Source organism: Leptidea sinapis, chromosome 14 (assembly GCF_905404315.1).
Source record: "Leptidea sinapis chromosome 14, ilLepSina1.1, whole genome shotgun sequence".
NCBI classification, from domain to species: Eukaryota; Metazoa; Arthropoda; class Insecta; order Lepidoptera; family Pieridae; genus Leptidea; species Leptidea sinapis.
This window is the reverse complement of record NC_066278.1, coordinates 5,097,890-5,113,717: the sequence shown is the minus strand read 5'-3', so window position 1 is coordinate 5,113,717 and position 15,828 is coordinate 5,097,890. Positions and strand designations below refer to the sequence as shown.

Sequence of the window (15,828 nt, the reverse complement as noted above, 5' to 3'; positions counted from 1 at the left end):
AATACTGGAAAAAATATTTAATTGACACTATACAACTTAATGCTATTTTATCAACGTAGCTAACTTTGGCATTGATTTCTAGGTCTATACAATAAAAACACGACAAAACAAAGTTGAAATGTAACGTAAAAGTCCTGTACAGCCTCCAAAAGAAATAACTTAAAAACTTCAAAGTAACAGTAACAACGTAACGGAAACTCTTTCAACAGACAAAAGATATGTCACTTACAGTTCATTGCTTTTAAATAATGCCCTAAAATTCTTAGGATTAGGTAAATTGTTGTCACATCAATATTCCTTAAGACTAGACATTGAACAAATCTCCTTATTAATATATCAACGTGGTAAAATTTGTTCTTGACGACGTTTGGCCTAAAATATCTGGCTGGGTGGCGCTGGAGGAGGAAGACGGAGGCCACCCCAAGGGAAGAGTCACGAGGCCTCGTCCCGGCAAGCATTGGAGTCATCAGAAAGAGCAAGAGATGTTCCATTACTTTGATTCACCACACACTTTCGCATGTGCTTCTCAAGCGTAGATGGAACAGAGAATGGCATTTCACAAAATCGGCACCGATATACGTCTTTCCCTAGTCGGCCGTGGGTTTTCATATGCCTTGTTAGTTTTGAGCTCTGTGCACAAGCATAAGAACATAATTCACATTTATATGGTTTCTCCCCAGTATGAGATCGCCGATGTACAGTAAGATTTGAACAGTTTTTAAATACTTTCCCACAAAATTCACAAGTGTCGTTCCGTCGGCTATCTTTCGACTTCAATAATGGATTTTGTAGCAGACCATTAGTGCTGTTTTTGAGCCCATCAAAAATGTTGTCGGGTGGCCTTTGCGCATGTAAAGTGGGAAGCCACCATCCTTCACTCCTATCCATTTCTAACTTCATACGTTTAGATGCTTCAAATGGGTTTTCAAATGGATTAAATAAAGGGTGTGGCTGAGGTGGCATCTTTGCAAATTCTTCTTTTAATCGTAAAGAGGCTGTTTGGTGCATACCGTTAGGTTTCTCAGGAGGTCCGTTATTATTGTCCCGATCCTTAGCTAATTGCCATTTTAATGAATTATTAGATTCTTGTAAAGCTTGTTTAAAAGCCTCACTATATTGAGCAATATTTGAAAGACCGAATTTATCCATGAGTTCGCCTACGACTGATGCTGATGGAGGGTGAGCGGGCAATGCTGGGGTGTGTTTTCGAGTTGGTGCAGATGGAGCACTACTATTAGATACAGTTAAATCTTCAGCTTCCTCTACTTCTTCACCATCTTCATTTTCTTCTTCTTCCTCACCATCGAGTTCTTCATCCTCTAATTCATCTTCAGATTCATCATCTCCTGTATCACCAACTGACTCACCATCTTCAGTATTAGCCTCTACACCTCGGTGAACTTTCATGTGTCGTTTTAATTTTGAGGATTTCTCGAAGGCTTCGTCACATTCAGAACATTTGTAAGGTTTTTCACCAGTGTGAGTTCTTCGATGATTCATTAGGCTGTTTTCAAATTTGAATTTTTTGCCACAAAATTCGCATGTATGATTAGCTTCATCACTGTTTCGCTTTCCTGTTGGAGAAGATGAAGAACGCTCGGGTGGAGGAGCGTCTGCGGTTTGTGGTTCAACTCTTCGCTCAGGCGTAGAGTTATGAGGTCGCGTAGCTTCTCTAGGCGTGTCCACCGTTCCGGGTCCGGCGCCCGCCGGTGGAGTCTGGCCGACTCGGGAGGGCGACGGGGAAGCGAACGGGGGAGAATGCTTCCTGGGGCTAGGAGAGCTCGAATTGCCTGTGGCCGCCCCTGGACTGGTCGTACCGGCCAGTTGCCGCAAGCGCTGCGAGTAAAAATCCAGCTGGGGTTCTAATGAAAGTGGTTGTGAAACTGTTGATGATCTTTCACGTCCCGATAACGATGTAGGTATTACCGGTGGTCGATCTGCTGGCGATGGAAAAGCTTGGTGTGGTGGAAGAGAATTAGCAGCTACGGCAGCAGCCGCTGCAGCCAAATTGAGACCATGGTGACGAAATTGCTCGGATACCAGCTGCTCCATTCTAAACCTATGATCGTGGTGGTTCGGTCGTGCAAACAACGGCGCTGTTGGTACCGAGGGATGAGCAAGAGGTGGTAAGCTACCAGGTAGAGGCATTCTTAAAAGTCCACCAACGCCAAATGGAGAATGCATATCCGGAGGTGGTAATAATGGATGATGACGTAACGATGGAGGTGGCAATGGAGCGCCTGTCGAACATCCTGAACTAGTGGAGGAGGTGCTTGATGACGAATGGTTTTGTTTGTTAGAATGTTGCTGTGGCATGGATTCTAAGTAAATCTTCACGCCATGGACGTGTTGAACGTGTTGCACAAGTCTCCAGGCCGAATGCACGCGAGCCTTACAAGTCGAGCATACGTAGTTACTCGGTTCTGTGGACAAATAAAAAATAGGTTAGCCTGCGTGAAATATATGTGTTGGAATCGTTCTTCGATAGGGAAATTTACAGCAATATTAACGGGGGCAAAGTTTCTAGTAATAGCTCTCACATATCGTAGTGTAGGCCTAGGGAGGGCTCGTGAATGGAATGTTAAAGAGTAGTCCGAGAGCCGGTACGACGGCGGGCGTGACGGATAGCCCCTTCGTGTTCCGCGTGATTCATACACCTCTAAAATCTTATGAAATATATGCGGACAGGAATCACGTACAACTGCCGGGTTAGGGCTGTTGATATTGAAATCTATATGACAGAACGTTATCTTTAACAAAATGGATGGATCTTTTGGGTCGCATTCTTTTTTCTGCATATCTTATCACAAAATACAATAAAGACAAATCAATGTTGGGTTGAAACAATACATCAATTAATTAATTATATAATAATAAAGATAAATAAATGTCTTGTTCAATTATTCGTTATTTACAAAATGTATACCTTGAATTTAATAAAGTTGATACATCAGAAGCAACTCTACGCGAAATGATACGTCAAATCAAAAAATAAGTACATCACGTCTTGTATTACGAATTCCTGCATAATATTACTGTAAGTATAAAAATATGACAAAATAAGAGCATCGCTAAGAATGGAAGGCGCGGCCCGATAAGCAATCGCGACTGTTAAGACGATTATTGAATTGTAACGGTCAGATTGTGACCGACCGGAAAGAATACAGGATGTATCAATTTTAATTTTATTTATTTCTAAGGTGTGGTCTAAATGTATACTAACTAAGGAGTACTTAGATGTAAATATATTGTCTGAAGAAGTATTTGAATATTTTTATTAATTTATTCCAATAGGAATTTTATTAATTAATTATTTGTGAGATTGGATCAGAAATGGGGAGATTCGCAGGAGAACCAAATTCACTGACATAGCCGATATGATTGCAAAACTGAAGTGGCAGTGGGCAGGACACATAGTTCGACGGACAAAAGGCCGGTGGGGCAGAAAAGTCCTCCAATGACGACCACGTACCGGAAGACGCAGTGTTAGTAGGCCCCCCTCAAGATGGACCGACGTTCTGGTCAAGATCGCTGGTATATGTTAGGTGAGGGCAGCACAGGACCAATCGTCGTGGAGATCTTGGCATGCCTTAATAGGCAAGCACTACTTATGAATACAAAAATTGAATATATTCTAATGTCAAAAACAAAACTGAAAAAATTCTGATACTTAGATGTTATTGAATTTCAATTATTTGTCACCTAAAATTGGTTTAAGTAAAGCCTAGAAAAGAGCTGGTTCGCTGTTCATATCTAGTTATTTCTCAAATTAAAAGGTCACTATCAGAGTCACATGAAAAGAAAAAAAAGTGTGTGTGTGTACTTATGTATGCACGCAAGAAATTAAATTTCTTTGGCCTAACGAAACAAAAATCATTAAAATGATTTACTCCTCGAGCTATTCTACGTTTTTAGAAAGAACAATTATGTAAAAATCTTGCAAAGATGGCTTTGACAATTAATTATTAAATAATGAATACGGCTGTATGGACTTGAACCCTGTGCCTGCCCTAATAATGGACGACGAAACCAAAAAAAAAATAACGAATGTCGCAAACGACAGAAAATTTTAGGGACCAACTTCACCCTGCTACTTTTGTGTTACAGTGATGCGCGCGCATCTTAAAATTTCACTCTCATCATTTTTGGCGCATAACTTCAAAAAATAAATTTAAGTAGAGTTCTGCGTATTATTTTAGAACACACTGTGCTACGGTACATGAGATAGGCGTTAATATTTTGGCTTTTATCTAAAGTATTGTCCATTGTGTTTTGGTCACCGCTAGATATCTCGTAAGTCGCTACAGCACAGTTAATCTGATACCAGACATGTCAGGCTCTGAAGACTTAAAAATTTACTCACACTGACATACATAAACACATATATTTAAATAAAACACTTTTTGGAGGATTAAAATTGTAACTGTGTTTTTACATTAGATTTTGCGTAAAAATTACATTTTTATTATACCTATAAAAACGGCAAAACTTCACATTTGTCGTATAGGAAATTAAATATCTGCTATAATTTTATTTAATTATTTATTTTAAAGTGAACATATAACACAATATTCTGTGAATATTTCAAGCATCTATCAGTTGCAGTTATCAATACCGAGCAAAAACGAGCAAAAATTAGGTTTATTGTATGGGAGCCTATTTGAATTTTTATTTTATTCTTTTTTAGTATTTGTTACTATACCGGCAATATAAATACATCATCTGTGAAAATTTCAACTGCCTAAGTATCACGGTTCATGAAATACAGCATGGTGACAGACGGGCAGACAGACAGACAGAACTAACAGCGAATTCCTAGTAAGAGGGTTCTGTTAATAATAAAAAATAATATATTTTTGACGAGTACGAAATTGCTCTGAGAAATTCCTATTGGAAAACTGACTTATTATTTAAATTATGTTGTTATGTACACACTAATCACATAACGATGTATCGTTGTTACATGTAAGATTTTGAAGTTATATGTACTTATTTAGGCGCGTAATGAAAAAAATTTGAGAGTGAAATTTTAAGATGCGCGCGCATCACTGCACCACAAAAGTAACAGATTGAAGTTGGTTATTAAAATTTTCTGACGTTTACGTCATTCGTTATTTTTTTTTTGGTTTCTTCGTCCATTTTTAGGACAGGCAAAGGGTTCAAGCCCATACAGCCGTATTCATTATTTAATAATTAATTGTCAAAGCCATCTTAGCAAGATTTCTACAAAATTGTTCGTTCTAAAAACGTAGAATAGCACGAGGAATAAATCATTTTAATGATTTTTGCTTCGTTAGGCCAAAGAAGTATAACTTCTTGCGTGCATACATAAGTACACACACACTTTTTTTTAGAAACATCTACACAGTAGCTTAATCCGACAGCATCCGATTAAAATAGTCATTGTTAGATACTATCAGGAGGACTAAGCCGTTTAAGGTACGATAATTAAACAATAACTTGTGGGTGACTTGATGTTCTACGCCCGATCATAGATTCGTATTCAATCTATCTCTTCGTCAGTAAAGAATGCCTCTGTGAGGGTGTCCTAATAAGCTACAAATTTACATTAATTTGTTTTCACAATTCATAAATAAAATATAACCTTATATAATTTATTCACCTATATAGAGGGTCTTGCTTTAGGCAACGCATGATAACAGACCAGGCTTATTACTTTTAGTGTGCGTGACAAGCTACGTCTTACACTCGCGATACGTCAGTCACTTAATTTGATCGTGCGTGCGTTGCTAGAAATAGAGGTTACCACTTCGCCCCTATTATTTTCGATGTGTTCAAGCTGTCACAGTTCACATTTCTCGCATATTATTTGGCGCCAAACTTAGCATAGACTGTACTATAGGTGTCCCATATTGATAACGATGGAAACTATTGTAAATATATCTCTAATGTTATGTTAAAAGTGACGGTTTTTGAGCCAAAAGTTTTTTGCTATCTAATATTGATAGTGTGCATGTTTAAATAAAAAAGATAAACATTTTATAAGCAGAAGAATAATAAGTTGAATTATTTTAATAATGGAGTAGGAGAAAAATATAAGTGATTACCGCTACCCATAGTCCCATGAAACACCAGAGGAATTACAGGAATAATAATAGTAAGAATCGAATAGTTTTATAAAGGCATAAAAGACATTTATTTTCTCAAAATTGATTCCTTTAGAATTATTTTTGATGTCATTTCTAATAACTACTAGATACTACTACCGCTTCGGAAACAAATGGCGCTCTGAGAGAGAAGAAGCGGCGCAAGAAACTCTCCCAGCATTCTTTTTTTTGCGCTGTTTTCAATAAAAAATATACAATATTGTACAGTCATTTCTATCGCTATAATGAAATCATTATCTAGTCCCAGGCTGTCCGATCATTTAGATAATCAGCAGTGGAGTAATAGGATTTACGGCAGAGCCATTTTTTTATAAAACATTTAAATTTATTTATAGGTAATGCCTGAACAGTGGCTGGGACTTTATTATAGAAGTGTATACATTTACCATTAAAGCTATTATGTATCTTATGAAGCCTACTAGAATTAGTTACAAGCAATCCCTTATTTCTAGTGTTATAATAATGAAAATCACTATTAAGAGCAAAAAGGTGACGATTTTTGTGAACGTATATTAAATTTTCATAAATGTACTAATATACTTTATACAAATATAATAAAAGTTTGACGCCATAGATGGACATAAGTTGAAACCAGGTCTAAAAACCGTTTCAATTTCAAAAGGCAATTGTTGATTATGGGGCATTGTGACTACGGGCGAAAAATCAGTGGGGGTGAAATTTTTAAACGCCACCCGTCTGGACGCCCCCTAACATAATGGCGAGCAGTTTAACTCGGCCCAGTGATTGTCGTGGTCTAACAAAGATACCAGTAATTTGTAATTTTACTCGTCTGGATTCTACTGATAAATTAAAACCCTGAACCCGGTTCAAAGATCAAAAGATGGTTTCAAAAGGTAAAAGTCCAGGGTAAAACTTTTCTAAACTACATTATGATTAAAACAATGTATACGTTACTTTGCGGAAATCCATAATTATACAAATGATTTAAGTTTTCTTTAGTGTTAATTCCGCCAATATTTGTTTTTAAACAATTCGACACGTGTTTCGCCTCTACACGAAGCATCCTCAGGACGTGTTGTCTCGCCAAAATCTGGCATGAGTCTCGTAAAAACAAATATTGGCGGAAGTAACACTAAAGAAAACTTAAATCATTTGTATAAATTTCTAAATTCAAATGCTCAAGCACATTACGTAATTTCATTTAAATTCACTTCAACTTTAAATATCTTCAAACACGGATCGTCGTGGAGATCTTTGGCGGAGGCCTTTGCCCAGCAGTGGACGTCTTCCAGCTGATGATGAAGCGATTCCCGGGTTCGAATGCCGGTTGGTGCAAACATTTATATGATGAACATGTGTAGAATATATTATTCTACACATCAACATTAAGATCATTACAATGTCTTTGTCCAAAAGTTATGCGTAATAAAGAATACATACCGATGAAATTAAGAAAAAACATAAGAAACAAAAGACGTAAGTCTTAAAAGAAATTTTTCGCATGAAAATAGAAATCCCACTAACATATTCTAGCGCTCGTAGACGGGAAACTGTCGGCGCTACTTCCTGACAGTACTTGTTCACAGAAACGCCTCTTGTGGACGCTCTGGAAGTGAAAACTTAGGAACTCATGTGAACAATCCTTGAAAATATACATCTATATGTACATTAGAATGAATATGTGTATGAAAAAGTATTGTACGAATTGATTAATACTCGTTTATTAAGCATTTGATACATATTTGCCTAAAGTAGTAAAAATTTACCTACAATATTTAATGCGGCAAAGAAGTACTAGAACAATATATAAACAACTTTTTTAATGTTAAGTCCAAGCATGGATTGCATGATGTCTTTTTTACGTCTAGATAGACTGTGACAGCAGTGAAAACTTCAAAAAAAATTAGGTTGACAGTTAACCTCTATTTTGAACAATGCACAATACAAATCGCGAGTGTAAGACGTAGCTTGAAACACACTAAAGTAACAAACCTGGCCTGTTTTATCTAAAGTAATTAAATTTTACCAATGTTTTATTAAAATAAATTCTCGTATAGATTACCTAATGTTTTGCTTAAGAGGACACACAGAGGACACACATACGTGTCAACTGTTAGTACGGCCAGTGCTGGCGATATTTTCTTGTGAAACCAAAATAATCGCAAGAGATTTGCCTTCCTTATATTAACGTATATATGAATTGTAAAATTGAAAACACTTTGGTACTTAGCGGACCGGATCGAAGCAGGGAAACATCGCTACTGACGCATATGCTTGCCCGAATGTTAAGTGTTTAATAATGTTCTATAGAGTAAGCGGTTCCATATCCATTTTAAGCAGTTCATATTTTTCCATGTCTAACAATAGTAATTATATTATTATACTTGTATAAACCACCATTCACAAATTACTTAAAATCATCCATCTGAGGGTTAGAATTAATATTGAAATGATCGGCTTTTTTTTTTAAACTTTTTGCAATTGTCAAGAAAGCTTCTGGTACAGAAGTAAATATTTAGCAATACAATCGTAACTTATATTTAAAATACGTATTAATAATACTGATACACTTTTACACAAATTATCTTGCCCCAAACTAAGCATAGCCTGTGCTATGGTACTATGTGTACAAGACAACGATATATTTGGTACTTAAACATACATAAATACATATAAACATCCATGACTCGGAAACAAACATCCATATTCATTATATAAATGATTGCACCTACCGGGATTCGAACCCATGACCTCTAGCTTAGTAGTCAGGGTCACTAACCATTCGGCTATATGGGTCGTCAATATATATATGAGTTCTAGTTTGTCTTAACTACTCAACCAAGGTACGAAAAAAGATTTGTATTTGCGAAATAGCACGAGAGATGGCGCGATAACCGAATTGAACGCAAACTCGCCAGCACAAGCTATTCAGACAAAACTTAGACTTTTACATGTGTATATCGTATTGGCTAGACTAAGATATACTAACATACTAAATATTATGTAGACGATAAGGTCTGTATCTTTCTTTAATGTTCGTCTTTTAGTGTAAGGATGTAAAATTGAGATCTAGCGTAACGCAGGGGTTCTCGTTAAATATTCTTTATGATGCTTTACGCATTGAAACTGTGATTGAGGTTTTAAAATATCATACAAAACGTCGCGGAACATCTTTTGGTGCTAAAGACTAGGTTGATAGTTTCGTTGTGGGTAGACATTGCAAGAAGCCTGGCAAGTTGTCAGGTCTACGGCAAAATGAAGCCTATAATCCCTACCCCCCTGGGAGATTAACGTGGTTGTATGTATATAACTTGGCAAGCGAGAGTTCGACATGTAATAACTAACTTAAAGATTTTTTTTGTAATATTGACACACTTTGGCACAAATTATCTGGCCTGTGCTATGGGTTGCAAGACAACGATATATTTAATACAATATACTTACTTAAACATACATAAATACATATGACCATGACTCTGAAACAAACATCCATATTCATCATATAAATGTTTGCACCTACCGGGGTTCGAACCCGGGACCTCTAGTTCAGTAGGCAGGGTCACTAACCACTAGTCTATATGGGCTGTCGTTAAATGAACTAAGGATTAATATTTCTGAAACTTAGTACCTACGCATCTTCATCATCATCACCCATCACGCCGGCGCATGAGAATAATGCAGTTATTGGCCGCTTTTTCTTCCAATTTCACAAAATATTATTTCTATAATTGATACTTTATTTATTTATTTATTTAAATTGCGTTTCATGCGACTTAGTTACTAAACAAAATTGTAGTACTAAATAATTATCACGTGCACCTCGTAATAAGGCATAGCAATGAACGACAGAGGGGCAGACATTCAAATATATTTTTCCTCTAGGTATTCATTAATAGAATAGTAACATTTTTCCAAAAGTAACTTTTTCAAAAAGGTTATGAATTTTTTAATATTTGTTTCAGCTTTTAAGTGTTCTGGTAACTTATTATAAATTTTAACTGACATTGGGTAGGGACCGGAACTATGTAATGTTAATTTAGAGTTAGTTTGCATAAGATTATTTTTATAGGGTGAGGCAGCGCCAAGAGATATAACTTATACTATTTTTCATAAACCTATACAAAAATAAAATATTAAAATTCAACAGGTTGGTCTACAAATTAGCATGTTCAAACATACTAATAAGCAAACAAACCGACTCTACGGAAGTATGATTTGTGTAAAAGTGTGTCAAAATTATTATTAGAAAAACGTCCCCGATACCAAATATCTATTTCTAGTACATAAGCCACGATAGGTATACTACTAAATAGATATAAAACAAGGTATTCAGGTTCTCGCAGACAAAAAAGGCGAAAGCATGTCTAATAGAATAATAAACTATAAAAAGATTTGCGTGATTTTTAGCGCTCGGGATAGACCATCGACTTGTTATGCGGCGGACGTCCGGTGCACTGCTGCTGTGAATGACCGCCTTCCCTTTCCGACCCCTTCCAGCCCAAGCAGGGGGGAGTTTTCACCCCCCACAGAAAATTGTGACCCTTTACTGAAGATATGTTAAGAAATGATCCAAGTGTATAAATGGAAATACTTGTAGGAGAAATGAGTGTAGGTTTGGCACATTTAATTAACAATTAATAATTTATAACACAATTTTTAATAATAGCTACGAATACAAGGTTTATATAGAAGATCCTGAGTTTGTTGCGCCCATTCTTCTCAGATCTGAGGCATACCTTTTGGAATGTGTGGTAGTTTTTGACTTTCAATAAGTGATTTTAAATCCTATTTCGAATAAAAATGTTTGAATTTCAATTTGATATCGCTTAGAATAATTAACTATCAGAATTGCTCCTTAACTTTTCTTCTTAAAGTTTCTTTATAATTTTTCATTTATATAACATAAAATATTTCATCATTACAAATGCGTCAGAGGGTAGAGCCACGTGTTTTCGGTTTTCTAATTCATATTATGTACGTTTATGCTACACTTTATAAAGTCGGTAACACTGTTGTGATTTCTCTGGTGTTAGAGAGCATGGACTGCGGTGATCACTTACTATCAGCAGACCCTTACGTTTTCGAGTTTATTCCGCCTTTGAGTTTGTTGCGCCCGTTCTTCTCAGGTCTGAGGCCTACCTTGTGGTAGTTTTTGATTTTCAATAAGTGATTTTATATCCTATTTTGAATAAAATTATTTGAATTTGAATTCACTAATAATAATAAGTGACGAGCGCAGTTGTAGTGCCGCTCAGTTTTTTTTTGCGTTTTTCAATAATCTTGAGCGGCACTGCATTTATATAGGCAGGGCGTATCAATTACCATCAGCTGAACGTCCTGTTCGTCTCGTTCCTTAGGTATTTTCATAAAAAAATAACATTTCGATTGTCGAAACAATAAGAAAGTAGCAATAGTCAAAAAATATAAATGTAAAGTGAAACAGAACCTTTATGTCACAGATATTGTGATCTCCTAAATTGGATCGCAATACTCTGTGGCCAGATGTGTAGGCTATTTTAAACTCGTAATAGCCGTTGTCGACACGTGTGGAACGACCATTACCACATATTACAAAAAATGGAGAAAAAACAATAAAAGGGATAGGGAACATAGACGCTTTTAAAATTAATTTTGACGAAGATAAAATCTACAGAATATTATTTCAGTTTTAGAATGTTTGGAACTTAACGCTCCTTGTAAATGGTCTTTTGAATTTATATCATGTCTAACAGTGCGTAATTTAATGTTGTAGGCCCGAAAATTAAATTGACCATGTTATTTGGTCATTAATGCATTAAAATTAGTCCTTTTTTTGGGAGTTTACGCAAAATTGAGGTACAGATTGATAAAATGACAAAGGAATTAAAAAAGCCACACTTTCTAACTTTTCATCGAGTGTTTTCGTATCATGTTGGAATAGGAAGAATCCTTGTCCTTGCCACCACGTGCTTAATGTGTATTCGGGACTCGAATTCATATTATGTCAGCTTAGATAATTTATTCATCCAGATGGAGCTTCTTGGTGATAGACAATCGATGAAAACAGGCCAGGTTTATTATTTAAGTGTGACAAGCAAGCTACGTCTTACACTCGCAATTTGTATGTCACATTGTGTTATTGTGTAAAGTTACATTTTATTATATAAGTTAAGTTAATTTTAGTTAAGACGACGTTTCGTGACCTTTCCAAAACACCTTTTCAAGGGGACTAAATAATTACATTACACGCGTTTAATTCTTTAAACAGTGTTTTATTTAAATGTGTAACACTCGCGTTAATCAAAGAAAATACTTGTGTTTTAACACTTCTTATAACAGTTATATACAGTATAACATGCTCAATATTTGATTTAAATTGATAAATTATTTTGTTTTTTAAATGACTCGTTTCTTCACCAGATTACCTGGTGGCTGATTACTTGTTAATCTTTGTAACACAAAAAGAACCACAAGAGTATTGGTGATTTGTGGCTTTTAAAAACAGATGAAGGAAGAAGGGAACACGCACTAAACGGTTTTAATTCAGTCTGCTAAAATTTTTCACTTATCTCCCTCGTGTCCAAACCACAAAGCGACTATGATAGCCATTCAATTCACCCCGAGCATTGCAATCGATGCGACTAACAATACTTTAAAAATGTCCAAGCTGGGGGACTTGTTATAATCAAACACAATTCGTGAAGTCCATTGTTACGACCTAAATCAATTCTAAAAACTGCTCCTCTCAAAGCAATCTATCATAGAGTAAATCTATGATATACTTATACACAGTGAATGCATTATCACCAATCCTAAATCAGCTATCAACGAACTCTTTTCACTAAAAGGGTACTCTCTATAGAAACGGTTGACCCTTCATAAAGACTTATCACCTCATATACAAAATAAGGTACGTCTAATTCTAGATAATACGCAAGACCATATTTTAATACCTAGCAATAAAGATCAAATTTCAATGCGTGATTTTGAAGATGATATCAACTTGAAGTTAGCTGAAGTTTTTTCTCAACAATCTCTCGGACTTAACTTGTGTTATCTCGCCCACGTCACGAGGAATAGCAACCCGCACATACATAATAGAGACGATATTTCTAAAGAAATTTAAATTTGCCCGCAAAGGTCCCGAGATAGGATTAAAGATTGGAAGTGAAGATGCCCTTTTGTGGTCGACCCTTAAGAAAATATGCCTTGATATGGAAATATCTTGGACGGATCGAGAGAATGAAACTGATCAGTGCGAAAAAGTACACTAAATACTTACTATGAACAGGCGTTAAAATGACTTTCTGATAAATTATTAAGCTCTTCATTAACCGAAATGGGTTATTTATGTATATGGATTATTTATGGGTCTATCGTACAATCTCGTTAGACATACATCTACACAGCGGTTTGAGGGTTAAGTACTTGGTAAGTCGAAATTCACCAGATTCCAGGTTGTCGGGAGGTCTAAGTATTTGATAAAAAGAGTTATTGCTCATCTATGTGTAGTAGTACCTCATAATCTCTTTTTCGCGGATATAAAATAAACCTAATCGCACTGTATTCTTATTTAAATTTGACTCATGTAATATTTATTTGTTAACAGCTGAATCGGAAAACACTTCTGTTCTTTTGCACGGCAAAGGCGCTGGATAAAGGCCTCCCCCAAAGATCGCAATGACGATCGGTCCTGCGCTGCCCTCGTCCAACCTATTCCGGCGATCTCAACCAGTCCAACTACGTCTACCGGTACCTGGTCACCATTCGAGGACTTTACTGCCCCAACAGCCATATGTCCGTCGAGCTATGCCATTTTAGTTTCGCAACCAGCTGGGCTATATGTCGATGACTTTAGTTCTCCTACGTATCTCTCCATTGCTCTCTGAGCGACCATGAGCTTCCTTATAGTGCAAATAGTTAGCAACCACTAATAATCTAATAATAATAGTCTAATGAGTAATACGTAAAAATATTCAAGTCCAACAAATGTTCATTAACATGACCAAACAGACGAGCGAAACACTGGACGCTACTGATGCACTTGATTCAATATTTATTTTGATACATATAAGCGTCGGCCATCGGCTCCACGCCGCATTGTGATGTTAATGATTGCAAAGGCACTTTGTGGACACAACGTTCACGTGAGTACAAGTTCTTTTGTTACACATCTGTAAATATGGAAATACTCGTTCGAAAGCATCATTACTATAAGAATTATCATTACTTCATCGTCCTTTGTTAGTATAAATATTCGAATGGGAACTGGTTCCAAATTTAGCTATGAGCATGGCCAAAGGACACGCGATAGGCACGAGACAGTCTTCCCCTCACCTTTAACACAGAAAGACATTCTAAAATTAAACCCCACTTATTCGAAACCAACCACTTAGTTACCTTCCCGTTTGTACAAAAACTAAATATATCTTCGGCCATTGTGACACCGCCAAACAAGTCAGTTCCGTAGGTTACGGCAGTAGTGTGTACGTGTCAGAAGCATGCTAAACATTTTTTATCTTTGAAAAACTATAAAAGACTGCTCCGACAATGGAGCCTCAGTAGCATCTTTGACAATTATAATATCATACGTTACAATCAAAGAAACGACATAAATCACTGGCAGTCTCTACAATTTTCAACCTTATTGTTGATATCTTTAAAAGCGTTATTCAATCGGTGTTTCGTATAATGTAAACTCTTTTACGTCTAACATATTCATGGTTAACATAAGGGTCATCACAAAAGGCCATAGATAACAATGCGCGCACGTCAATCGTGTGCTCATGCAAATAATTTTTTTTTCGGAATCGTCCCCTTTATCTGTTTATAAAACGATGGGGTTAATTAATATGTAAAAAATAATACGATTAAAATAAAGGTTCTCTTTAGAAGGGCACGAGTTTAAATTTTACTGTCACTATTAGAGATATGCATATATTTTGACAATGACCTTTCTATTTTTGTTAATTTATAGCCAAAATTGCTTTGTTTCCGAACAACCGTAGAAAATACGACTGTGCGATATAATAATACCAATTTATTTTATAATAATTGGACAAACGTTATTGAATATAGCTGGTTTGACAGCTCACTTGAAAGGGTTAATATTGGAGATATAAACTCAATAAGCAGAAACAACTGGTGTTGGAACGAAATCTGCAACTGACGTGACACGGCGAATTGTGGTGAAAGTCATCCTATATTTTTGAAGGCTATTAGATAGGTTATTGTTTATAATAATTCTTAGTATGAATTTTATTCTGAACTTCAAATCTTACAAAGAGATGATATGAATAATGTAATTAACAATATTGAAATGAAAATTGATGATTAAATACATGCATTAAGAATATTACTTGACTTAACTTTGAATATATATATTTATTAAAATATTTACAACATTACATCAATAGGTCGGTACGTGAATAAACAATAAATAGTTATTTCCAAAAACACTCAACTTATCTATCTATTTTTCAATTAAGTCATTTAATTGCTTTTTAATTGAATTAAAGTTAAAGAGTTTTATCGTACTCAAAAAAATTACTGGGGAACATTATAAAATATATGGGTTATAGTTTTACATTTTTAGTTAGTCTCGGAAACTTGGATGACAAAATTATTTTCGTTAATTGTCTAGTTAATGCTAAGCCTGCGTTTGATATGAAAACTAGCTAAGTATTTCTAGCTCTTCTGCAGATTTTACAGTCCAATCTGCTAAAAATATGTGTCAGTTAAAATTTTTTGTAAATGATTG

The 15,828-nt window shown here is 35.7% G+C and overlaps 1 protein-coding gene across 1 annotated transcript in view; it reads right to left on the bottom strand.

Moving 5' to 3' along the window:
• Window positions 1-285: 285 nt before the first annotated feature.
• LOC126967880 (B-cell lymphoma/leukemia 11B) overlaps window positions 286-15,828 on the bottom strand; it is a 53,780-nt gene continuing 38,237 nt past the window's right edge. Inside the window, exon 5 of the mRNA XM_050812575.1 lies at window positions 286-2,423. Within this exon, the coding sequence (XP_050668532.1) occupies window positions 433-2,423 (1,991 nt within the window). The 3' untranslated portion in view covers window positions 286-432. The remainder of the gene's footprint in view (window positions 2,424-15,828) is intronic.